The 24,788-nt window shown below is 47.8% G+C and overlaps 1 protein-coding gene across 3 annotated transcripts in view; it reads right to left on the bottom strand.

Moving 5' to 3' along the window:
• The window catches only part of DOP1B (DOP1 leucine zipper like protein B), a 124,318-nt gene that overhangs the window by 33,921 nt on the left and 65,609 nt on the right, over window positions 1–24,788 (bottom strand). For 2 of the 3 annotated variants that reach the window (XR_004442160.1, XM_033232424.1), the window contains exons 12-21: window positions 24,042–24,144; window positions 22,427–22,618; window positions 19,221–19,905; window positions 17,289–17,560; window positions 12,641–12,793; window positions 11,073–11,173; window positions 9,825–10,015; window positions 2,500–4,129; window positions 1,548–1,659; window positions 618–806 (exon numbers count right to left, since the gene is read on the bottom strand). Coding sequence is in view for 2 of the 3 variants with exons in the window: in XM_033232424.1 (XP_033088315.1) it covers window positions 618–806; window positions 1,548–1,659; window positions 2,500–4,129; window positions 9,825–10,015; window positions 11,073–11,173; window positions 12,641–12,793; window positions 17,289–17,560; window positions 19,221–19,905; window positions 22,427–22,618; window positions 24,042–24,144 (3,628 nt within the window). In the remaining variant the exon portion in view is untranslated. The remainder of the gene's footprint in view (window positions 1–617; window positions 807–1,547; window positions 1,660–2,499; window positions 4,130–9,824; window positions 10,016–11,072; window positions 11,174–12,640; window positions 12,794–17,288; window positions 17,561–19,220; window positions 19,906–22,426; window positions 22,619–24,041; window positions 24,145–24,788) is intronic. The other variant, XM_033232425.1, reaches the window with a different exon arrangement.

Raw genomic sequence — 24,788 nt, 5'->3', positions numbered from 1 at the left:
TCCACCCATCTTGGCCTCCCAAAGTGCTGGGATTACAAGCATGAGCCACCGTGCCTAGCTCTAGAGATTTTATTTATTAATCATTATTGTTATTTTTGAGGTGGGGTTTTGCTCTATTGCCCAGGCTGGAGTGCAGTGGTGTGATCTTGGCTCACCGGGTTCCAGCGATTCTCCTGCCTCGGCCTCCTGAGTAGCTGGGATTACAGACATGTGCTAGTACACATGGCTAATTTTTGTATTTTTAGTAGAGACAGGGTTTCACCATGTTGGCCAGGCTGTTCTTGAACTCCCGACCTCAGGTGATCCATCCGCCTGGGCCTCCCAAAGTGCTGGGATTACAGGTGTGAGCCACTGTGCCCAGCCAAGACTTTATTTTTAACTACAAAATAAGGTGAATGGAAAATTAGAAGAAAACAGGCTGAAACCACTTGGACTCCTCCATTTCAGGTATAGGAAACTTACTGATAACAAACGAACTAGAGATTTCTACTTCTGACCTCTGACCTGGGTTTCATTGAGCACATCTGTTTATTATGCACACTTTCCTATACATATTTATTTTGGGTGGAACAATACAAGACCAAGTAATTGACAGAACTACAGAGACATCCTCTTACTTTGGTGGTTTTAAAGTAAACGGAAGAGGATCCCTTTGTGGCCCCTAGGAGATCGACAGGTCTCTTTTGAGTCTCCTCCTTTCTGAGAACATTCCAGAGAAGGGCCATGGTGTTAACAGTTCGAGGCAGCTCTTCCAAGATGGCATTTCTGGCATTCCTCAAGTTGGCAGGATCACCTGCGGCCGTGGTCTAAAAATTAAAATGAATACATGAGGCCAGCTTTGTCTATGGAATGGTTTTTCTTCCCACGAGGGCAGCAGTGCTGGCGGGATTAAGTCTGTGCTGTTGGACTCTCGTCTAAGCAACTCATACATATGGTGGTCTGGGACCAATAAGCTTCCCTGTGCATTTCAACCCATGGTTCTCTTTCACAGAGACAGCTGTGAGTCTGATGTTCCACATTAGGAACTTTTCAACCACTCAACCAAAGTGTTAGATGTATTCTAAGACTTAATCCCAGACAGGGTAGAATAACCAACAGCTAAAATGTCTGCCAACTCAGATTTCACGAACGCTATGACAGAAAATAAAAAATATGTGGAAAAAGATGACTATAAGCCTAAAATCAAACAAGTGGCTTATATGTTATCTCATAGGCTACTGATGGAACAATGGGCAAAGGGCTGGCACAGGGATTGCCAGCAGGAAGAAAACTCTGTTTGCATGGCTGACATACATACATTACTTATACACATGAATTTGCGTTAATTATATACACGCATTTGCATACACACTTGCATTGCTAACACACATGCATTTGCATACATATGTACGTGACTTGTGTAATATTTGCATATGCATTTGCATTACTTCCATATGCACATTAGTTATATACATTACATACATATGTTACTTATTTGAAACAGTCATAAACCAAAGACAAAACAATACATGAAAATTGCCTTGAACTCAGGGAAAAAAAAAATTTACCTTTTTGTTTTGGTTGGCTTGTTCCAAAAGACAAAAATGACTAATGGTCGTCAGACCTTCTAAAAGGGTGAGTGGATAATCTGGAGAAATATTTTCCCTCTTGGAGGTTGTGCTGTGGTGAAAAAAAGAGAAATTGGTTTGAGAACTTTTAAAGAATGAGGCCATAAGGGTTTCTAATCCTACATATAAACACAGGAACTAGGGAGAGATCACCATCTCAAATAAACTGGAGCTCTTGTCATGGAATATCATTATAATAATGTTAACCATCCTTTGTGCGATTTTACATTCATATAGTCACTTTGGAAAAATAGTTTCAACGTTTTAGAATTTCTGTGATGACTCACATTTTTATTTCTGTTTTGCAAAAATAGTAGAGAGCAGCTGACATGCCCTGCAACACTGAGCTAGACTGGATACCTGTGTGGATTTAAAATAAAGGATCAGGGCTGGGCACAGGGGCTCACTCTAGTGCCTCAGCACTTTGGGAGGCCAAGGCAGGTGGATTGCCTGAGCTCAGGAGTTCAAGACCAGCCTGGGCAACACGGTGGAACCCCATCTCTACTAAAATACAAAAAATTAGCCAGGTGTGGCAGCAGGCGCCTGTACTCCCAGCTACTTGGGAGGCTGAGACAGGAGAATTGTTTGAACCCGGGAGGCAGAGGTTGCAGTAAGCTGAGATCACGCCACTGCACTCCAGCCTGGGTGGCAGAGACTCCGTCTCAAATATAACATAACATAACGTAACATAACATAGCATAACATAACATAAAACAACATAAAATAAAACAAAGGATCAGAACATCTAGTTGCTTGCTACCCTTCTTGACAATGCTAAACAGGCTTCTCGGTGGGATGAAATTATCCTCCAATCGACATCTGTGGCAAAACAGTCATTCGTTATAAAAACCATCACTAAAGCAATAAACATGTCACAAAGAGCACAACGCACCTGACAGAGAGCTTCACAGATTCGCTTTCATACTGCTTGACCAAGTCATCCAAGTTTTTGCAAATCTGGACAACAAAGGGTGTCACTGTCCAGCCCAGGGACTTTCCGAAGTAGGGCAAGGAATGCGTGACCAAGCTCACCCAGGCGGGATGCATGCCGTAGCCGTAGGCGGGCTGCAGACCCCTCACCACCGCGGAGACCAGCAGCCCCTGGGAGGTGAGGGGGTGGGGCTGCACGTACTGCAAGGCGCTGATGGCTTGCTGGAAGTTCAGGGCTCTCTGCCACTCCCGGGACAGGTCGGGCTGGTTTTCCCCCTCCTCGTGGGCCCGGCCTAGGTGGTGCTCCAAGACAATCAGCACCTGCAGCAGCTTCAGCAGCTCAATCTGCAGTGGGTGCTCACTCCAGATCTGGTCCTGACCCAAGTTGATGAGACTCTCCTCAAAGAGGCTGTCCTCCGGCAGGGCCCTGCCGTGGTGGGCGGTGGCCAGCCCATAGCGCTTCTGGCTCGTGTACATGGACGCTGACAGGGAGAGCAGGACAAACTCCTGAACTTTGCACCTCTGCAGCAAGCTGTGGATGAATTCCACGTTCTTCCCTTCCGAAGACTTGGCCACCGAGACCAGCTGCATCATGATCCTGATCAAAACCTCGACACTTTTGACCTGCACGTCCCGGTTGCCGAGAATGTCTCGGTGCGTGACCTTCAAATAGCAGGGGTAGTAGGAGCGCAGGAAGCTCAGGCAGAGGTAGGTGAGCAGCTCCAGGAGCAGAGAGTGGGGGCACACGTTGGGGGCCTGGGTCTGGAGCTTTCCGTAGAAACTCTGGCCAATGAGGGCCTCCTGGTGGCGAGCCAGGAGGTTGGAGATGAGGTTGAGGTGCGCGGTGGAGCTGGTGTCCATGCTAGTCCTGGACACGGCCTCGATGAACTCCTTAGGGTTGGTTTTGAGCACAGCCTCCAGCACCGAGAAGGCATAGAGGACCCGCCGAGAGTCGTAGGGCTGCAGGTAGAGCAGGATGTGCTTGAACAAGGCCTCGATGGCCTCCTGCCTTTCCCGCTGCTGCTTCAGCAGCCTGGACGTAGTGAGGGCCTGGAGCTCCAAGTCGGCCTCCTCATCGCTGGAGAATGACTCAGAAGCCTGCGTCTTGTCCGAGTCCACCCGTACCAGGCTTAACTTGGCCCCAGCCTTTAAGCTTTCTGATTGGAAGGCCGCCAGCAGGGCCGAGCGCTTGGGGTATGCCCTGCCCCCCATGGGGATGGGCGCACAGCAGTTCTCTTCATTGCTCAGCTCCTGCGGGTCGTGGGAAGGGGAGGAGAAGGAGGACGTGTTCTCGCTGTCCGTGTGGCCGGAGCTCGTGTCTGCGGACTCAGTGTGCTCGCTGCTGTCTGGGGCGCTGTGGGCTGTCCTGTCCGGAAGCTCCACGTAGTAGGGCAGCTCTTCCTCGCTCAGCACACCTTGTGGCGGGTACTTCTCGGGCTCCTTCTCCACTTCGGCCCAAATGGCTTCACGGTCCACCGTGGTGAACTGGCTCAGAGGCAGGTGCTCTTCAGAGCCGCTCTCCTGAGGCTCGGGCCCTGCATGTGCGTCTCTGAAAGAGGTTTTCTTCCTGTTAAACCAACGGTGCCAGTCATCTGAAAATGACAAGATGACAAATGACTTTAGAACAGAAGGCTCAGCTGTGACACATTAGCTGTAGGGCGGTCTTTGTCTTAAAGCCAGACAGAAAGATTAATCTTCCTAAAACTCTCACATGAACCACCACCAGAGTCCGGGTTATACTGCAGACAAAAGCAGACAAAGGAAGGTGGATAGGTTTTACAGAATGTTCAAGGATGGGATCCTTTAGTTACATTGCTTTTTTTTTTTTTTGTATTTTTAGTAGAGATGGGGTTTCACCATGTTAGCCAGGATGGTCTCGATCTCCTGACCTCGTGATCTGCCCATCTCGGCCTCCCAAAGTGCTGGGATTACAGGCTTGAGCCACCGCGCCCGGCCGTTACATTGTTATAGTAAACTTAAGTATCATAACTCTTTGGGGGCAGCAATTTTTAAAAATACGTATTATTTTTTCCTAGGAATTCCCTTTCAAGAAATGTATCCTGGCAGGGCATGGTGGCTCACACCTGTAATCCCAGCAACTGGGAGGCCAAGGCAGGTGGATCACCTGAGGTCAGGAGTTTGAGACCAGCCTGGCCAAAATGGTGAAACCCCATCTCCACTAAAAATACAAAAGGTTAGCTGGGCGTGGTGGTGGTCCCCTGTAATCCCAGCTACTCAGGAGGCTGAGGCAGGAGAATCATTTGAACCTAGGAGGCAGAGGTTGCAGTGAGCTGAAATTGTGCCAGTGAACTCCAGCCTGGGCAACAAGAGCAAAACTCCATCTCAAAAAACAAAAAAACAGAAATGTATCCTGCAGAAATGTCAGCAGAAGACTTTCAAAGCCATAAGGATGTAGATATTCACTAAAATGTCATGTGTGTATAAAGACAAACTGGAGGCTGGGCGTGGTGGCGAGGTGGCTCATGCCTATAATCCCAGCACTTTGGGAGCCTAGGCGGGCAGATCACTAAATACAAAAATTAGCTGGACGTGGTGGTGCGTGCCTGTAGTCCCAGCGTGGGAGGCTAAGACAGGAGAATCACTTGAACCTGAACAACAGAAGCTGAGGTGAGCTGAAATCACACCACTACACTCCAGACTGGGCAAGACTCTGTCTCAAAAGAGTGAGACTCTGTCTCAAAAAAAAAAAAAAAAGAAAAAATCAAGCCAGGTACAGTGGATTATGCCTGTAATCCCAATACTGTGGGAGGTCAAGGTAGGAGGATTGTTTGGGAGGCCAAGGTAGGAGGATTGCTTGAGCCCAAGAGTTCCAAACCAGCCTGGGCAACATGGAAAAACACCACCTCTACAAAAAATTTAAAAGTTATCTAGGTATGGTGACACACACTGGTAGTCCCAGCTACTTGGGAGGCTGAGGCTGGAGGGTCTCTTGAGCCCAGGAGTTCGAGACTGCAGTGAGCTATGATGGTGTCACTGCACTCCAGATTGGGCAACCGAGTGAGACCCCTGTCTCTAGAAAGAAAGGAAAAAAAATCAAGCAGCAAAAGAGCATTGTATAGAATGAGCCCAATTAGGAGAGAATATGTATAATACACAGCCACTAGGAAAGTCTGGAAGACTACCTGCCAAACCATGAACAATCCCTAGTTCTATCAACTAGCATTACAAAGGGCTTCCATTTAGGTTTTTATGTCCTCATTATTTCCATTTGAAAAATAAGCATGTTACTACTGCTATAATCAGAAAACATATGACACTTTTAAATATTCAAGTCTCTTTTAGGAGAAGTCAAATAGGCCACTGACCACTGCCTATTTTTTTTTAAAAAAAGAAGTGAGTCAAAAGTCTTTGATATTGCTAAACAGTTTTAATAAGCAGTGTTCAATAAATCCATGCCATAAATTGGGCATGGAGGCTCATACCTGTAATTCCAGCACTTTGGGAGGCTGAGGTGGGTGGATCACTTGAGGCCAGGAGTTTGAGACCAGTCTGGCCAACATGGTGAAACCCCATCTCAACTAAAAATACAAAAATTAGCTGAGTGTGGAGGCATGTGCCTGTAATCCCAGCTACTCAGGAGGCTGAGGCAGGAGAATGGCTTGAACCCGGGAGGCAGAGGTTGCAATGAACCAAGATTGCGCCACTGCACTCCAGCCTGGGTCACAGAGCGAGACTCTATCTCAAAAAAAAAAAAAAAAAAAAAAAATCTGTCATTCTCATAAGGTTTTTAGGATGATCAAACAAGATAAAGGCACACAAAAGAGCTTTAAAAAAATCTATGTCATGGATATTAAGCAAGATCAAAAATGAAAGAAGAATATCAGAAATTGATGAGCTGCTTGAAGTGCATAGCAGTATTTTAAAAATAGATTTCTACAGGATTACAGAAGTAGGGTAGGGTAAGCAGGACACTATTTTTTTCAGAGAAAGAAAATGGCAGAGCAAAGATGTTCTCTCCTACTTGGAGGTGGCAGACTATTTCTGTGGTCAGCAGGAAACAGATTAGAGGAAGCCAGCAAGGTAGTGCTGGGAGACTTTTAAAGACCAAGGAAGGCTAGGCGCAGTGGCTCACACCTGTAATTCCAGCACTTCGGGAGGCCGAGGCAGGCGGAACACTTGAGCTCAGGAGTTCAAGACCAGCCTAGCCAACACGGCAAAACCCCCCTCTCTCCTAAAAATACAAAAATTAAGGCTGGGCGTGGTAACTCACGCCTGTAATCCCAGCGCTTTGGGAGGTTGAGGCAGACGGATCACCTGAGGTCAGGAGTTCAAGACCCAAGCTGGCTAACATGATGAAACCCCGTTTCTACTAAAAATACAAAAAGTTAGCTGGCTGTGGTGGCCAGCGCCTGTAATCCCAGCTACTCAGGATGCTGAGGTAGGAGAATTGCTTGAACCTGGGAGGCAGAGATTGCAGTGACTTGGGATCACGCCACTGCACTCCAGCCTGGGCGACAGAGTGAGACTGTTCTTCTTCTTCTTCAAAAAAAATAAATAATAATAATAATAATAATAAAGCCCAAGGAACTATGGCGATAGAGCTTTCCTCTTAAAATAGAAAAGAAATACTAAAAAATGTAGCTGCCATGAATAGTAGCCAAACTTTCAAGAAGGTTCTTTGTTTACACTTCAGTTTTACTTTCTTACAATGTGGAACAATAAACTTTGATAGGGCCTATTTGATAGGGCAGCCAGCTTTTCCCCTAAAGGAAAACTAGAGGTTAGAGGTTTAGACCAGGAGCCTTATAAAGACAGGAAGCCATTCAATATACCTCTGCGTACTTAGCTGATGGGCTGCTTTTCTCTGTAAGATAATCCCAGCACTTTGGGAGGCCGAGACGGGCGGATCAAGAGGTCAGGAGATCGAGACTATCCTGGCTAACACGGTGAAACCCCGTCTCTACTAAAAAATACAAAAAACTAGCCGGGCGAGGTGGCGGGCGCCTGTAGTCCCAGCTACTTGGGAGGCTGAGGCAGGAGAAGGGCGTAAACCCGGGAGGCAGAGCATGCAGTGAGCTGAGATCCGGCCACTGCACTCCAGCCTGGGTGACAGAGCAAGACTCCGTCTCAAAAAAAAAAAAAAAAAAAAAAAAAAAAAAGATTGAGATAGCCAGGCGAAGTGGCTCATGTCTGTAATCCCAGCAATTTAGGAGGCCGAGGCGGGCAGATCATTGGGGGTCAGGAGTTCGAGACCAGCCTGACCAACATGGTGAAACCCTGTCTCTACTAAAAATACAAAAAAAAAAAAAAAAATTAGCCAGGCATGGTGGTACATGCCTATAATCCCAGCTACTCAAGAGGCTGAAGCAGGAGAATCACTTGAACCCAGGAGGTGGAGGCTGCAGTGAGCTGAGATCCTGCCACCGCACTCCAGCTTGGGTGACAGAGTGAGACTCTGTCTCACACACACACAAAAAGATTGAGATAAATACAGGATATTTATAACCCAGCAAGCTTGTTGTGGGAAACTGAGGACTAGAGAGACTGATATGGGAAAACAGGAGGATGTTTATTTTATGCTATGCACTGGCTCAGTGGATTCACATCCAAAAATCTGAGCATTGAACAGAGTGGCGGGGTTTTTATAAGCAGGCTTACAGAAGCAAAACAAAAGCAGTTCATCATATGACAGGTCATGTAATCGATAGCATAACTGATGACTTGGCATAACTTGTGGCCTTGCATAGCTGGTGGCCTTGTAGCTGCGTCGAAAGAAAAAACAAAAACTGGCTAAATACAGACATTTGTCCTTTCTTTTCTACTACACCCCTTGTTCCGGAGTTGGGGTGTCTGGAGTCTATTCCTTTGGTTTCAACTTCTCGAACAGCGTTAGCTTATAACTATCCTTGAAGTGAGCTTGCTAGGCAGAGGAAAACTTGCTATTCTTGTCTTTTCTTTCTTTTCTTCTTTTTTTTTTTTTTTTTTTTGAGATGGAGTCTCACTCTGTGGCCCAGGCTGGAGTGCAATGGTGTGATCTCAGCTCACTGCAAGCTCTGCCTCCTGGGTTCATGCGATTCTCCTGCCTCAGCCTCCCGAGTAGCTGGAATTACAGGCACCGACCACCACGCCCAGCTGTTTTTGTATTTTTAGTAAAGACGGGGTTTCACCATGTTAGCCAGGACGGTCACAGTCACGGGTCACAGGCCTGACCCCATGATCCGCCCACCTTGGCTTCCCAAAGTGCCAGGATTACAGGGGTGAGCCACCGCCTGGCCCGTCTTTACTTTTTAACCCTTGTCTTGCCACATTCTGGGCCTTGGCTTTTACTTCTTAGACTAGGACACTACAACCTTCTTACAGCTTGTCTGTTCCTTTTCTTGGAGTGAATGAATGCAGTACTTATTATTGTTATTATTTTTAAATTTCTGCCTCAAGCTAAACAAACTCACTCAAAGTTTGCAAACCATCCCTTAGAAAATTGTGCAGTCATTAAATACAGCTATTGTAGGAAGTAATGTTAGTTCATAAAATGCATTCAGTATTAATCATTGAAGTTTAATTGACTCATCAGGCTTAGTTTTTCTTTTCTTTCCTAATTTCTACCTATATTCTTTTACATTTGTGTTAAAGATGCCTCTGGAAGTTCTCTGAACTGAAAGGTTTATTTCTTCTTCATTTCTGATAATCTGACTAACAGGATTTTATAGTCTAAAAGAATCTTAGAGCACAGAGAGAAAATAAACTACTTACCTTGTAGTTGAAGGTTCACAAATAAGTTATTTAATTAATTAAATTTATTTATTTATGAATGACAGTCTCTCTCTGTCACCCAGGCTGGAGTGCAGTGGTGCCATCTCAGCTCACTGCAATCTCTACCTCCCGGGTTCAGGAGATTCTCCTGCCTCAGCCTCCCAAGTAGCTGGGATTACAGGAGTGTACCACCACACCAGGCTAATTTTTGTATTTTTAGTAGAGACAGGGTTTCACCATGTTGACCAGGCTGGTCTTGAACTCCTGCCCTCCGGTGATCCACCTGCCTCAGTCTCCCAAAGTGCTGGGATTACAGTTGTGAGCCACTATGCCTGGCCAATTTTCCTTAATAACAAAATAATCTGGTTTTTCAGTGAAAACAGCAAACCCACTCACTAATAGTTCTAAGTGCTAGATCACTGGGTCCTTAAATTGTCGAAGTCCTCACAATTTACAAAGCACCATTTGCATCTAATAAAACTGCCTAGTGAGCCTCAGTCCCTCAACTATCACTACTGAGGTCCAGTCCCCCGACCCGTTCCTCCCTCACCCTCGGGTCCTATGCAGGCTGCTCACCGGCCGAGTTCTCCTGCTTGAGGCAGTGGATGGAGGTTCTCTGGGTTTTTGGCTGCAGCAGGAGCAGAAGCACGGGTTCGAGGATGCGAGCCACGTCCCCGAGGGAGAGCGCACGCACTAGCCAGCCCTGGGCTGCTGCGCTGATGGCGCCATCCGTGCAGGCCAGGCTGTCCAGCACGACGAACAAGGACCTGCGGTGGGAAACACACCAGTGAGTCTGCTCGCAGCCACCCCTGTGTGCCAGGCACCATGGCAGACACTGGGCATAGGGCATCACCCAACACAGGGCCCCCAGGAGCTTCACCCAAGCTGGACTTCCAGACCCAAGTGGATGAGGACAAGGGGGACTCCACTTGGGTTTCATGTTGGAATCACCAGTGGGAGCATTTAAAATCCCAATGCTCAGGCCTAACCCCAAATGGGTTATATATCTGAGTCTGGGCCTGGGCCCCAGGCATCAGAATCAGCTGGCGTCTCTAAGGCTGAGTGCCTGGCCTCATGCCTAGAGTTTCAGAGGCACTCGGGAAAAACAATGTGGAGTAGAATGGGCTGCAATCAAGTTCCCCTCTTCAGCACGAGTCAGTGACGGGACAAGCACACACACCAATTGTGGTCACTCCCCCAGGGGAGGTTTAGGCCATCTGACCTCCCTGCAAAGTCCCCTCGTAGGGGCATGTTGTAAAAGCTGCACAGATCGTGATTCTGGGGTATGCCAGGATTCCTCACATCCCAAACAAATTAAGAAAATTCCTAACATGTTCACATGTGTCTGGCCGAAATTCACTTGTTTATGGGAACCACTGGCTGTGCTTGGGGGGGTCATGAGCAGGGGTCAGGTGTTCTTTTTTTGAGATGGAGTTTCGCTCTTGTCACCCAGGTGGAGTGGAGTGGCACAGTCTTGGCTCACTGCAACCTCCACCTCCTGGGTTCAAGTGATTCTCCCGCCTCAGCCTCCCAAGAGCTGGGATTACAGGTGCCCACCCCCATGCCCGGCTAATTTTTGTATATTTAGTAGAGATGGGGTTTCACCATGTTGGCCAGGCTGGTCTTGAACTCCTGGCCTCAAGTGATCCACCTGCCTTGGCCTCCCAAAGTACTGGAATTACAGGCATGAGCCACTGCACCCAGCCATAGGGGTCATGTTTTCAACTGCATGCACCTCTCCCTCCCTAGCCCCACATGTTGGGCAGGAACCTCTGTGGAGTTTCCTTGAGAGTTAACGGTAGATCATAACGAAGACCGCCTTACCTGTCAAAGGAGCGATTGTGAGATGTTACTCGACTGCCTTGGATCTCTCTTGTCAGGTGCCAGATCACGGAAAATCTAAACAGAGCTTCCAGCCTTGTACCCTTGATGAGGAAATAAATGGGAGTGAGGAACTTGGTTTCATAACTGACCGCTGTCTTCAGTCATCATAAACCCCATTTAAACAACAGATCAAAGACTTCAGCAGAACTGACAGTAACCACAGCAAAGATGCTGCATTCTCCTTTGACTGATTTGGCCAGAAGGAAAAGGAGAACCTGTGTCCTCTCTCTCTGATTGTTCACTTTAACACAGCAGCATATTCAGAGCTCAGTATTGGAGTCCAGGGCACCCCTGTGGTCTGCAGCCAAAGGAAAACACAAAGGAGCGTGGCTTCCTTGCAGGTGTCAGCCCCAAGTGTCTTAAAGAACGAGGGCACACAACAGACCGTAAAGGAGATCCAGGACAATAAATTCTCAATAAAATATATATTTTTAAAACATTGGTTTATTATTTTTTTATTTTTATTTTTTATTTTTTGAGACGGAGTCTCGCTCTATCACCCAAGCCAGAGTGCAGTGGAGCGATTTCCGCTCACTGCAACCTCTGCCTCCCAGATTCAAGTGATTCCTCAGCCTCCCGAGTAGTTGGAATTACAGGCGTGTGCCACCACACCCGGCTAATTTTGTATTTTTAGTAGAGATAGGGTTTCACCATGTTGCCCAGGCTGGTCTCGAACTCCTGACCTTAGGGGATCTGCCTGCCTCAGCCTCCCAAAGTGCTGGAATTACAGGCGTGAGTCACCACGCCTGGCCTTATTTATTTATTTTTGGTAGAGATGGATCTCACTCTGTTGCCCAGGCTGGAGTGCAGTGGCGCGAACTCAGCTCACTGCAACCTCCGCCTCCCAGATTCAAGTGATTCTCCTGCCTCAGCCTCCAGAGTAGCTGGGATTACAGGCATGTGCCACCATGCCCGGCTAATTTTGTATTTTTAGTAGAGACAGGGTTTCACCATGTTACTCAGGCTGGTCTCGAACTCCTGACCTCAGGTGATCCGCCTGCCTCAGACCCCCAAAGTGCTAGAATTACAGGCGTGAATCACCGTGCCTGGCCTTATTTATCTGTGGTTGCCCAGGCAGGTCTTGAACTCCTGGCCTCAATTTCTCCCACCTCAGCCTCCCAAAATGCTGGGATTACAGGAGTGAGCCACCATAGTGAGCCACCACGTCCTGCTTCAGTAAGTTCTTCCAGGGACAATCAATTCCCTACAACTGCCTATTTCACCAACACCTGCAGAAGCCATGCAAATCCTTACAGCAAGTTTGGGCAGGTTTCCCTGGTGAGCCTTAATACGGTCACAAACCACATTTTCAGGGCTGTAAAAAGAATGGCTCAAGCTTCCAGTGGCCTTCCAGTATTGAAATCCTGGAACACCTCTGCTTATTTTATTAATCACGATGTCCACTCAGCCCCAGAAAGACTTCGACTGGATGGATGTCAGTCGGCCAAGCGCATGTACAACAAGGGCCTGGGTGCTGCAGGATGGAGGTGGCGGCCAGAAAGTCTCACCTTGTCAGGGTCCAGGAGGGCATGGCAAATGATGTCCTCGCAGATGTTGGCAGTCGGGGCCAGGCAGTGCAGCCGGTAGAACAATTCTACACAGGTGACGTGATGCTCCCGGGTCTCTTTGTTCAGCTGATTCCAAAGCACACGAGCCACCCTCTGGGACAAGGAAAAGGCAGGTGGTGGGGGACCATGTCAACACAGGCAGCATCCGCTCACATCCTCCTCACTCAGTCCCAGCCCCGACATACTGGCTCTCACCTATATTTGCCATGTGAGAATCCTCCATGCCCAGAGACACATCATCATCAAATAAAGCAAGAAACCCACCAAAGGCCGTGTGCGGTGGCTCATGCCTGTAAGCCCAGCATTTTGGGATCCGAGGTGGGTGGATCACCTGAGGTCAGGAGTTCAGGACCAGCCTGGTCAACATGGCAAAACCCCATCTCTACTAAAAATACAAAAATTAGCCAGGTGTGGTGGCGTGCACCTGTAATCCCAGCTACTTGGGAAGGTGAGGCAGGAGAATTGCTTGAATCCAGGAGGCGGAGGTTGCAGTGAGCTGAAATGCTGAGATCACGCAACTGCACTCCAGCCTGGGCCTTCCCAAAAAACAAAAGAAAAGAAAAAAGAAAAGGAAAGAAAAGACCCACCAAAGTCATCCGGGCAGCAGGCAATGTTATAGGAGGTCAAACCTGGAGGTTTCTGGCCAAGAACACTGCAGCGCTTGCCTAGACCTCAACATTACTTTCAGAAAGGGAATAAACAGGAAACTGGACCAGAGGGGTTGAAGCATTCTTTCAACAGGCAGGTACCAAGCCTCACCCTATGCAGGTGCTGGGGAATCCACAGATGCGCCCTGTAGGGAGTTTGCTGAATTTACAGTGGTTGTCAAGATCACTCATTCTGGAGTTCAGCTCCATAGCACTTGGTCACCTCTGGGGTTTGCTCAAATTGGTTACCACAGAGCATGGATGAAGAGCCACGCCTGTCAGCTTTAATTCCACTAATTTGACTGTTCCCTTTTCTGTGCACAACGCTGTGGCAGGTGCCTGCCTCACTTTCAAGACACTAATTATACCCCCAAATTGCGTCCTCCATCTTCCCAGCCCTGAACTGAGCTCATTAAACATACAGGGTCTGCAAAGGGCTACAGCCCCTTGCCAAGTGGCAGGGAGCAGGAGTCAGTGTGCCTGCCCCAACAAGGGTGAGACCCAGAAGGAGGGCTGGTCCCCACTTCTGGGAGGGAAATTTCTAAAGACACTCTTATACTTCACAGACTATACGAAGTTTATATCTCACAGACTGGAGTATTTTAGGCATAACTTAGATCAAATAACTGTTTTTCGGCCCATTTATTTCTACTCAATGAAACCGTCTTTCTCTGCACAGATCAAGTTAACCACTGACTGGCTCAAACTTCTAATCATTATTTTGTTACTTTCTCTCTAAGGGAAAGTGATTTCCAACAATCACATTACAATTGAATTCTGATATTAAACTTTTTGACTAAGTAGACCCCTTCCCACTTCCTTGCTGTCACTATGGCAAATATATGTGCAAGAGACTCCCTTCTGGAAGGTTTAAAAAATTTTTTTGCAAGGTTTTTGAGAGTTGATGCTGATCACGAAACCATACCTACTCCCTCATATATATTTTTTGAGACACGGTCTCACTATGTGCCCCAGGCTGGAGCACAGTGGCACGATGTCAACTCACTGCAACCTCTGCCTCCTGGGCTCAAATGATCCTCCCACTTCAGCCTCCCAAGTAGCTGGGACTACATGTGTGCCACCATGCCAGGTTAATTTTTGTATTTTTTTTTTTTTTTTAGAGATGGGGTTTTGCCATGTTGGCCAGAGTGGTCTCGAACTCCTGGGCTCAAGCAAGCAGACCTCAGCCTCCTGAAGTGCTGGGTGCTGGGATTACAGGCGTGAGCCACCGCACCGGGCCTTCCTTCACATGTTTAAACCTTACTCTACTCCCCTGTTCTGGATGTTGTCCTAGGTATCTGAAACCTGCCATCACTACCTGATAAGAAAGGTCAGGGCACCCTTGGGCTATCTGACCTTTTCTCGTTTGCACTGTGGGAAGCAGGAACTCTGGTATGTGAGCTGTTCCGCAGGATTAAAAAAAGGCTGAAAGATCAGACAACAGAGATCAGACAACAGCCCTGTCTGGAGTCTGAGAATTGGGGGCACATCCTGGCTATGGGTGAGGTTGCTGTGTTTCTAGTTCCAGCATCTGCAACAGGGACAGGCACTAGCTGCCGCTGTCCCCAACTCTCAAGAACTGTACAGTATATAAAAGTATGCCCCAAGGAATAAATCCTGGTACTCTATGGCACGGTAGAGTGACTACTGCTAACAGTAATGCGTGCTGTATTTCTTTTTTTTTTTTTTTTTTTTGAGACGGAGTCTCGTTTTGTCGCCCAGGCTGGAGTGCTGTGGCCGGATCTCAGCTCACCGCAAGCTCCGCCTCCCGGGTTCATGCCATTCTCCTGCCTCAGCCTCCTGAGTAGCTGGGACTACAGGCGCCCACCACCTCGCCCGGCTAGTTTTTTGTGTATGTTAGTAGAGATGGGGTTTCACCGGGTTAGCCAGGATGGTCTCAATCTCCTGACCTCGTGATCCGCCCGTCTCGGCCTCCCAAAGTGCTGGGATTACAGGCTTGAGCCACTGCGCCCAGCCATGCTGTATTTCAAATTGCTAGAAGAGACTGTTTTGAATGTTTTCACAACAAAGAAATGATAAATGTTTAAGGTGATGGGTATGCTAATTACCATGATGTGATCATTACACAATGTATAAATGTGTAGGAATATCAAATTGTACCCATAAATATATACAATTATTACATGTCAATAAAAAAAGTATGCTCTTGGCCAGGTGCGGTGGCTCACCCCTTTAAGGCACTTCGGGAGGCTGAGACGGGAGGATCACTTGAGGTCAGGAGCTCGAGAGCAGCCTGGCCAAAGTGGTAAAACCCTGTCTCTACTAAAAATACAAAAATTAGCCAGGTGTGACGGCCGCACCTGTTGTCTGAGCTACTAGGGAGGCTAAGGCAGGAGAATCGCTTGAACTCAGGAGGCAGAGGTTGCAGTGAGCCTAGATCATGCCACTGCCCTCCAGCCTGGGCGACAGACCTAGACTCTGTCTCAAAAAAAAAAAAAAGTATGCTCTAGTGCCAGGCAAGTGGTAGGTACCTGAATATGTACTACATGAAAATGAAATAACAATCAAGGCTTCAAAAAGAACTTGGAAAAGCTTCCCTCACTTCCCCAGAATAAAAGGAATGTATTTAATACTGTCATTTTTATTCTATGAGTACCTTTCCAAAGATTCATGGTCTCAATTCTTTCTTCTTTTTTCTTCCCTGTGCCTATATATAATGTAAATGTGCCAAATTTTCTGATCTCTAAGCTACATAGGGCCAAGATGACACTTGCTTGATCACTGCTGCTTACAGCGGTTCCAGTCCTGGTTTCAAGGTCTATCAATTCAAGATCTAACGTTACTCAATTCTAGCAGGAAGGGGAAATGCGATACAAAAGTCAATGAACAGCTGGGCACAGTGGCTCATGCCTGTAATCCCAGCACTTTGGGAGGCTGAGGTGGGCCTCCCAAACTCCTGAGGTCAGGAGTTTGAGACCAGCCTGGCCAAAGTGGCGAAACCCCACCTCCACTAAAAATACAAGAATTAGCCAAGTGTGGTGGCAGGTGCCTGTAGTCCCAGCTACTCAGGAGGCTGAGGCAGGAGAATCACTTGCACCTGGGAGGTAGAGGCTGCAGTAAGCCAAGATCGTGCCATGGGCAACAGAGTGAGACTCCACCTCAAAAAAAAAAAAAAACCAAAAAAAACCACTCAATGAGCAATTAGGTAAAAGCTCCCCCCCGGGCCTGACACCACAGATGGGGTCCCACCTCATGGAACCAAAGCTGAGTGATGTGAGGAGTTCCACAGACGGACCCTCTCCCCAGCAACACAACCATAACTGGTGAAAATTATTTTAAAATCAACAACAACCAACCATTTACAGTCTGGAAATTATCCAAAGGACATTCAGGAAATAAAGAAACATTTATTCCGGAAAATCTACTACATTTCAGTCAAAGCAGCAAGAGTCACGGCACTTAGGCCATGACCTGCTCATCATCTCCTTCCTCCCTGAGCTCAGCTCCATGGAAACGTCACTATCCACTCTAGTGCATGTGGCCAAGAAAAAGGGTGCTCTCTTTCCCCAGCTCCCAGTCAAGGGCTTTTGCACCTCCTGGGAGGGGCAGGCCACCAGCACATCACCTTCCCACCCCTCTGCTGGATGTGGCAGAGACTAAATCCAGGCAAGTGCAGTGGAGGAGTCATGGGCTCCCTGCCTCCGCCCAGACCCCACTCCCAGGCAGGGGTTCCACTCAGTCACGGCAGGCCCAGAATACTGGGGCCCCAGTTGCTCTCACCATAGCTTGCCTGGAGGGTGAAAGTTACATGCTGGGAGAGGCAGTCTCAGAAGACCAAAGGCTACTGCCTCTGCCCAGTGCCCTGTAGGAATATCACTCCCAGAGAAGTGGGCCACTGCTCCCATCCCCAGCAATACAGTTCTGAGTTTAGCTCAGGAGGAGAAGGAGGCCGTAAGAAGAGTGTTCCCAGTGGGAAATACCTGATAGAAATCTGTTTTCTCTGCAATGACTTTTAATATCCCTGGAGCAATGGGAGGAACCGTCACCATCTGCAGCTTGCCAAAAAAAGGGTTGTGTCCAGAGCTCTTGTAACGTTTCTTCTTGTCTTCAATGACAAGAGCCAGGGACTGGGAATGGTTTATCACTTCCAGCAGAGTGGAAATGGCCACGTTCTGGAGGTAGCAGTCAGTCACACAGCAGCAAATGGTCATAAGGGATTTCAGCCAAGATGGAAAACTGGAATCACCCGCTCCTGAAAGGAAGCCCGCCCGAGAGGCAGAAACAAGCAGAACTGTGTGAGAATGGGTCCCCAGTCTGCAGATTCTACAGCTCCCTAGATCTGGGAAGTTACCTGAGAAATCCATCTGGACAGCAGTGCACTAACTTCCTGCTGGTGAGACTAATTTGGAAATAAGGTCTTTACAGAGGTAATCAAATTAAGATGAGGTTGTTAGGGTGGGCCCTGATTAATCCAATACGCCTGGTGTCCTTATAAGAGGGACATGTCAAGGGAAGGCAGGGCATACAGAGGACACCTTGTGAAGACAAAGGCAGAGACAGGACTGATGGAGCTGCAAGCTGAGGAGTCCCCCAAGGGTTGCCGGCCAGCACCAGAAGCTGAAGAGGCCAAAAAGTATTCCACCTGGAGTCTAAGAGGAGGAGCGTGGCCCGGCTGACACCTTGATCTTGGACTTCTGGCTTCCAGAACTATGAGACAAATTTCTCAGTTTACTGTGCTTTGTCAGGGAGCCCTAGCAAACCAATATATAAATACTGGCCAGGCCTGGTGGCTCACGCCTATAATCCCCAGCACTTTGGGAGGCCGAGGCAGGCAGATCATATGAGGCCAGGAGTTTGAGACCAGCCTGGCCAACATGGTGAAACCCCATTTCTACTAAAAATATGAAAATTAGGGGGGCAGGCGCAGTGGCTCACGCCTATAATCCCAGCACTTTGAAAGGCCTAGGCGGGTGGATCACGAGGTCAAGAGATTGAGACCATCCTGGCCAACACGGTGAAACCCTGTCTCTACTAAAAAAAAAAAAAAAATTAGCTGGGCATGGTGGCACGTGCCTGTAATCTCAGCTACTCATAAGGCTGAGATAGGAGAATCACTTGAACCCGGGAGGCAGAGGCTGCAGTGAGCCAAGATTGTGCCACTGCACTCCAGCCCGGCGACAGAGTGAGACACTATCTCAAAAAAAAAAAAAAAAAAAATTAGCTGGGCATAGTGGCACGTGCCTGTCGTCCCAGCTACTGGGGAAGCTGAAGCAGGAGAATCACTTGAACCCAGGAGGCGGAGGTTGCAGTGAGCCGAGTTGGTGCCACCACACTCCAGCCTGGGCAACAGAGCCAGACCCTATCTCAAAAAAAAAAAAAATCTTTATTAACAGGTATCATGAAATAGTCTATTTACTCCCACTGAATGCCACTCATGTTTTAGGTCTTCTGATGGGCTGTGCTGGACACCCAAGCCTTAAAAATATAGGCCCCACCCTTACCACTTTGCCATGTAGTGAGACACAAGTCAAAAATGTCCTAAGTACAAATGAGGAAGGGAACAAATGAGGCCAATAGTGCCTTCTTGGCTGACACGATTTGAGCTAGTCTTTAAATACAGGTTGACAATCTCTAATCTGAAATCCCAAATCCAAAATCTGAAACCTTATTAGCACTGACATGATGCTCGAAGGAAATACTCACTTTCCTTCCAAGGAGCATCTTGGATTTTGGATTTCTGGATTAGGAATGCTGAACCGGTAAGTGTAAGGCAAATATTCAAAAAATCTGAAAAAAGTCCGAAATCCAAAATACTTTTGGTCCCCAGCATTGCGGATAGGGGATATTCCACCCACATCAATCGCCCCATTGTATGGTTCCTGAAGAGGGACTTCGGCACGGCTGCCTCTCACCTGGCAGCTGGAAGAGCGTTGCATAGAACTGCTCGGTCTCTTCCTCGGACAGGTAGACAGGGAAGGTGGCACAGTCCAGCAGCAGGTGGCAGGCGGCGGCAAAGGCCTCCCTGCATTCCTCCCTGGAACCCCTCAGGTCAATGACCACCTGTTCAACATCCCATTCTCTCCCGTTTTTCCTGGCGGGGCTGCTGGGCGAAGACGACGGTGACTCCGAATTTTTTGTCTTGAATGGAGACCCTCGCGCCATGAACAAGTCTGAAAGCATCTGCTTGAACTGAGGCACAGTGATGGGCTTGGGCTCCCATGAGTTCTTCCTGCTGCAATCCTCGGCCGCCAGGCTCTGCGTCCCACCCCTGTCTCTCTTCCCTGCAGGCTCCTCGGACTTGCTTTCTTCTCCTGACGCTGTCAGCTGTACTCCAAAAATGTTCTTGCTGGCAAAGTTGGCAATTAGCTCTTGGATGCAAAGAAACGTCCTCTGCATGCTCCCGCCCTTCTTCCAAACGTCGTCCCTTTCCAGAGAAACTCGAGGAACCCTCAAGTGCTCAGAGAGCTCCGGTGACGAGGCACTGAGCCCGATCCCACTGTCCTCAGACTTCAGAGGGGGAAACGAAGCATCTTCATCACCGGGAATCACTGCCTTTGTTTCCAAAATTATTTTGCTGTTTTCACCTTTTACTGGACTCTGTAAAAAATAAAAAGACATGAATTGTGCATCTCTTAACACCAAGGTATTCAAGCATCAGTTGAAATCATGAATATATTTCAGTTCTGTTTTTCAAAATCATCACTCTCTAGACTACAGAATCTCTGTGTCAAGCGTATAATGAAATTCAGGAGGCACCCAAAGCAGGGGAAGGAGAGGGGTGGGTGGCAAAGAGGAGACTGGTGGACCCACACGCTCTCTGGGGAGGCTGGCTTTTGGGCCTATTTTTCTTGTGTTTTTGCCTAAATATACAAACCCTTCAGAGTTCAAAAAAGTTGTTTAAAAGTTGTTTCTGCCAGGGCGTGGTGGCTCAAGCCTGTCATCCCAGCACTTAGAGAGGCCGAGGTGGGTGGATCACCTGCACAGTTCTCTGGACAACAGAGCAAGAACTGTTTCCGACAAATTAACAAATATCAGTGAGGAAACTGAGCTGAGGGTAAAGTAAAGGTATGAAGAAATCAAATAAGGCCAGGAGTGGTGGCTCATGCCTGTAATCCCAACACTTTGGGAGGCCGAGGCAGGTGGATCATTTGAGGTCAGGAGTTCGAGACCAGCCAGGCCAACATAGCAAAACACCATCAATACCAAAAATACAAAACATGAGTCAGGCATGGTGGTGGGTGCCTGTAATCCCAGCTACTCGGGAGGCTGAGGCAGAATTGCTGGAACCCATGAGGTGGAGGTTGCAGTGAGCCGAAATCACACCACTGCACTCCAGTCTGGGTGACAGAGAGAGACTCTGTCTTAAAAAAAAAAAAGTAAAGCAAGTTAGAGAACAGTGTATGTTATGTTATCTTCAAAAAGATGTTGAAGTCCTGACTCCCAGTACCAGTGACTGTACCTTAATATGAAAATAGAGTCACGGCCGGACGCGGTGGCTCAAGCCTGTAATCCCAGCACTTTGGAAGGCCGAAACAGGCGGATCACGAGGTCAGGAGATCGAGACCATCCTGGCTAACACAGTGAAACCCCGTCTCTACTAAAAAATACAAAAAACTAGCCGGGCGTGGTGGCGGGCGCCTGTAGTCCCAGCTACTCGGGAGGCTGAGGCAGGAGAATGGCGGGAACCCGGGAGGCGGAGCTTGCAGTGAGCTGAGATCCGGCCACTGCACTCCAGCCTGGGCGACAGAGCGAGACTCCGTCTCAAAAAAAAAAAAAATAGAGTCTTTGCAGATGATCCAGTTAAGATGAGATCATTAGGATGGGCCCAAATCCAGTAGGATTGGTGTCCTTATAAAAAGGAGAGATCTGGACATAGAGACAGACACGCACACAGGTTGACGGCCAAGTGAACATAAAGGCAGAGACTGGGGTGATGCTTCGACAAGCCGAGGAATGCTGAATATTGCCAGCAAACCACCAGAAGCTCGGGGAGGCATGAGACAGACTCTTTCTCCCCAGTGCGTTCAGGAGGTGCCAACCTTGCTGACACCTTCCTGGCAGACCCTGGCCTTCGGAACCATGAGAAAACACACATCTGTTGTTGAAGCCACTCGGTCTGTGGTACCTTATTATGGCAGCCCCAGTAAACTAATCCAGTACCGCATCTCGCTTATATTTGAAATAACCAAAATCACACACTACAAACACACACATGAAACAGTCTGCAAGGCTAGTTATAACTAGCCTATCAACTGTAGCTACATAGTTATTAACTATATCTAACCATTAACTGCAGTTACAGAGCAGGCAAGTAGCGTGAGAGTGGGTGAAACAAAGGGTGCTAAAACTTAAATTTTTTTTTTTGTAGAGACAGGGTCTTGCTCTCACCCAGGTTGGAGTGCAGCCGTGCAATCATGGCTCACTGAAGCCTCAACCTCTTGGGCTCAAGCGATGCTCCCACCTCAACCTCCTGAGTAGATGGAACTACAGGTGAACACCACCATGATGAATTTTTATTTTTATTTATTTATTTTTTTTGAGACGGAGTCTCGCTCTGTCGCCCAGGCTGAAGTGCAGTGGCATGATGACTCACTGCAACCTCCGCCTCCCGGGTTCAAGCAATTCTCCTACCTCAGCCTCTGGAGTAACTGGGACTGCAGGCACATGCCATCATGCCTGGCTAATTGCTGTATTTTTAGTAGAGACGGGGTTTTGCCATGTTGGTCAGGCTGGTCTTGAATTCCTGACTTCAGGAGATCCACCCGCCTCGGCTTCCCAAAGTGCTGGGATTACAGGTGTGGATCACTGTACTTGGCCTAATTTTTATTTTGTAGAGAGATGAGGTCTTGCTGTGTTGCCCAGGCTGGTCTCGAACTCCTGGGCTCAAGCAATCCTCCTGCCCCAGCCTCCGGAAGTGTTGGTATTACAGGTGTGAGCGACGGCACCATGCCAGGTGCTAAAACTTTTTCAAGTGAGTTTTACAAGCATATTTGAAATATCACCTGGGTATCTTCTAGTGTTTATTCCTATCCTAACCAACCCTAAAGACCTTCTACTCCCATGAAGGCACAGGCTGCTTTTAGCCCCCAGAACCATTTCTGCCCCTCAGAGCACACACCGAGGTTCCGCTGGTGGACTCCGTGTCGAGGTAGGAAGGCGGCATCTGGACTTTGCTGAGCACCTTAAAACACGTCTTCAAGGCATGCGTGAGTTCAGGTAAACTTAAGGCCTCCATGTCCTCAGCAAGAGGCTGCACCAGGCAGCCGAGCACCTGAGGGAGATACTGGGTTTGCACCTCAGAGTATAGTTCCTGTGAAATAAACACATGGGTTAACCCCACATTGCTGGTTTACAAGCAGAAAAACAATGCATCTCAAAATGGCATCTAATTCAATTTTTTAGGGCATGCATTTCACATTAATTTTCAAATCAGAAAACAAAAGAAGACTAGGCGCAGTGGCTCATGCCTATAATCCCAGCCAGCACCTTGGGAGGCTGACACAGGGAGATTGCTTGAGCTCAGGAGTTCAAGACCAGCCTAGGCAAAACAGTGAGACCCCATCTCTACAAAAAATACTAAAATTAGCCAGATGTGGTGGCACGTGTCTGTGGTCTCAGACACTTGGGAGGCTGAGGTGGTAGGATTGCTTAAGCCTGGGAGGATGAGGCTACAGTGAGCTGAGATCATGCCATTGCACTGCAGCCTGGGTGACAGTGAGGCCCTATCTCAAAAAGAGAAAAGAGGCTGGGCATGGTGGTTCACATCTGTAATCCCAGCACTTTGGGAGGCCGAGGCGGGTGGATCACCTGAGGTCAGGAGTTCGAGACCAGCTCAGCCAATATGGTGAAACCCTGTCTCTACTAAAAATACAAAAAATTAGCTGGCCGTGGTGGTGGGTGCCTGTAATCCAGCTACCTGGGAGGCTGAGGCAGGAGAATCACCTGAACCCCGGAGGTGGAGGTTGCAGTGAGCTGAGATCATGCCATTGCACTCCAGCCTGGGCAACAAGAGCAAAACTCACACACACACACACACACACACACACACACACACACAAAGAGAGAGAGAGAAAAGAACATTTCTATTGTTTTTGTTTGAGACTGGATCATGTTATGCTGTCCAGGCTGGTCTCAAACTCCTGGGCTCAAGCAATCCTCCTGTCTCAGCCTCCTGAGTAGCTGGGAACTACAAGTGCATACCACAGACCTAGGCTTGGTATTTCAACTTGATCTAGACAAGTCAAGGATGTTATTCCTCTCCTCGCAAGTGGCTTTACACTTTCTAATAGAAAATAAAATTGGCAAAAAAAAATAAAATAAAATAAAATAAAATAAAATAAAAAAGAAAAGAAAATTGGCATGTTTCTATATTAAGGAAATTAGTTTCCTTTGAGAAAATTAGCCAACAGCACAATTTTAACTAGGAAACGTATTGACTCTTCCCCTAAAATAACTGTAGTACGGGAATGATACCCAGTTCATCAGCTGGTTGACCTAACTTCAGCTTTGCCCACTTACAACTGGCCCAAAAGTTATAGCCCCTTTTCAATAAGACATTAAAAATATAAGAGATTACATCCAGCTGTATCTTTTATGCCAAAACAAACATCAAAACAGTGCTGCCTATTTATGTAAAACATTTTCAGTAATGTGAGGTTGATAAAGCAGGCCATCACCACCAGTAAGAAAGTAAACAATAGCGGGTGTTGAGCCGTCTCTTCCCCAGCACTCACCAAGGGAATGACATCCAGCAGGAAGACCAGGAGGGTGCAGAGCTCCGAGACCGTCGGGGGAGGGCTGACGCTGTTCCTCACACTGTAATGCTGCTTCACTGGTCTATAAATCACAGCAAAGAAAAATCAATTCTTTGGCCAGACGTGGAGGCTCACGCCTGTAATCCTAGCACTTTGGGAGGCTGAGATGAGCGGATTGTCTGAGCTCAGGAGTCTGAGACCAGCCTGGGCAACATGGTGAAACCCCCATCTTTACTAAAGTACAAAAAACTTAGCCAGGTGTGGTGGCCCACGCCTGTAGTCCTAGCTACTCGGGAGGCTGAGGCACAAGAATTGCTTGAACCTGGGAGGCAGAGGTTGCAGTGAGCCAACATCGCACCACTGCACTCCAGCCTGGGTGACAGAGCAAGACCCTGTCTCAATAATAATAATCATAATAATAATAATAAATAATTCTTCCTGCAGTAAGTCCAAGCATTTCTTACAATTTCCAGTAACGTTATTCCACTTCAAACATAATGAAAGTGAGACAGCTTTTGTAGTTCTCATAACTAAATTTTGGTGACTAAAAGTATCTAACATAGAGAAGTGTCAATAAGTGTCTTGAATCTGTTGGTGTCCAAACAGGTTCCCTCTGACTTGAACTCTACCGATTCAGACATGTGTGGTCCCATACCCAGGAGACATGGGGTGCTGTCGACAGATGTAATCGCAGGTCCCCAATCCAAGCCCAAAGGCACAATCCAA

The sequence above is a fragment of the Trachypithecus francoisi genome, unplaced genomic scaffold, assembly GCF_009764315.1.
Source record: "Trachypithecus francoisi isolate TF-2019V2 unplaced genomic scaffold, Tfra_2.0 Lachesis_group14, whole genome shotgun sequence".
NCBI lineage: Eukaryota > Metazoa > Chordata > Mammalia > Primates > Cercopithecidae > Trachypithecus > Trachypithecus francoisi.
Note: the sequence above shows the minus strand (reverse complement) of the source record. Positions and strands in the feature narration are given on the sequence as shown.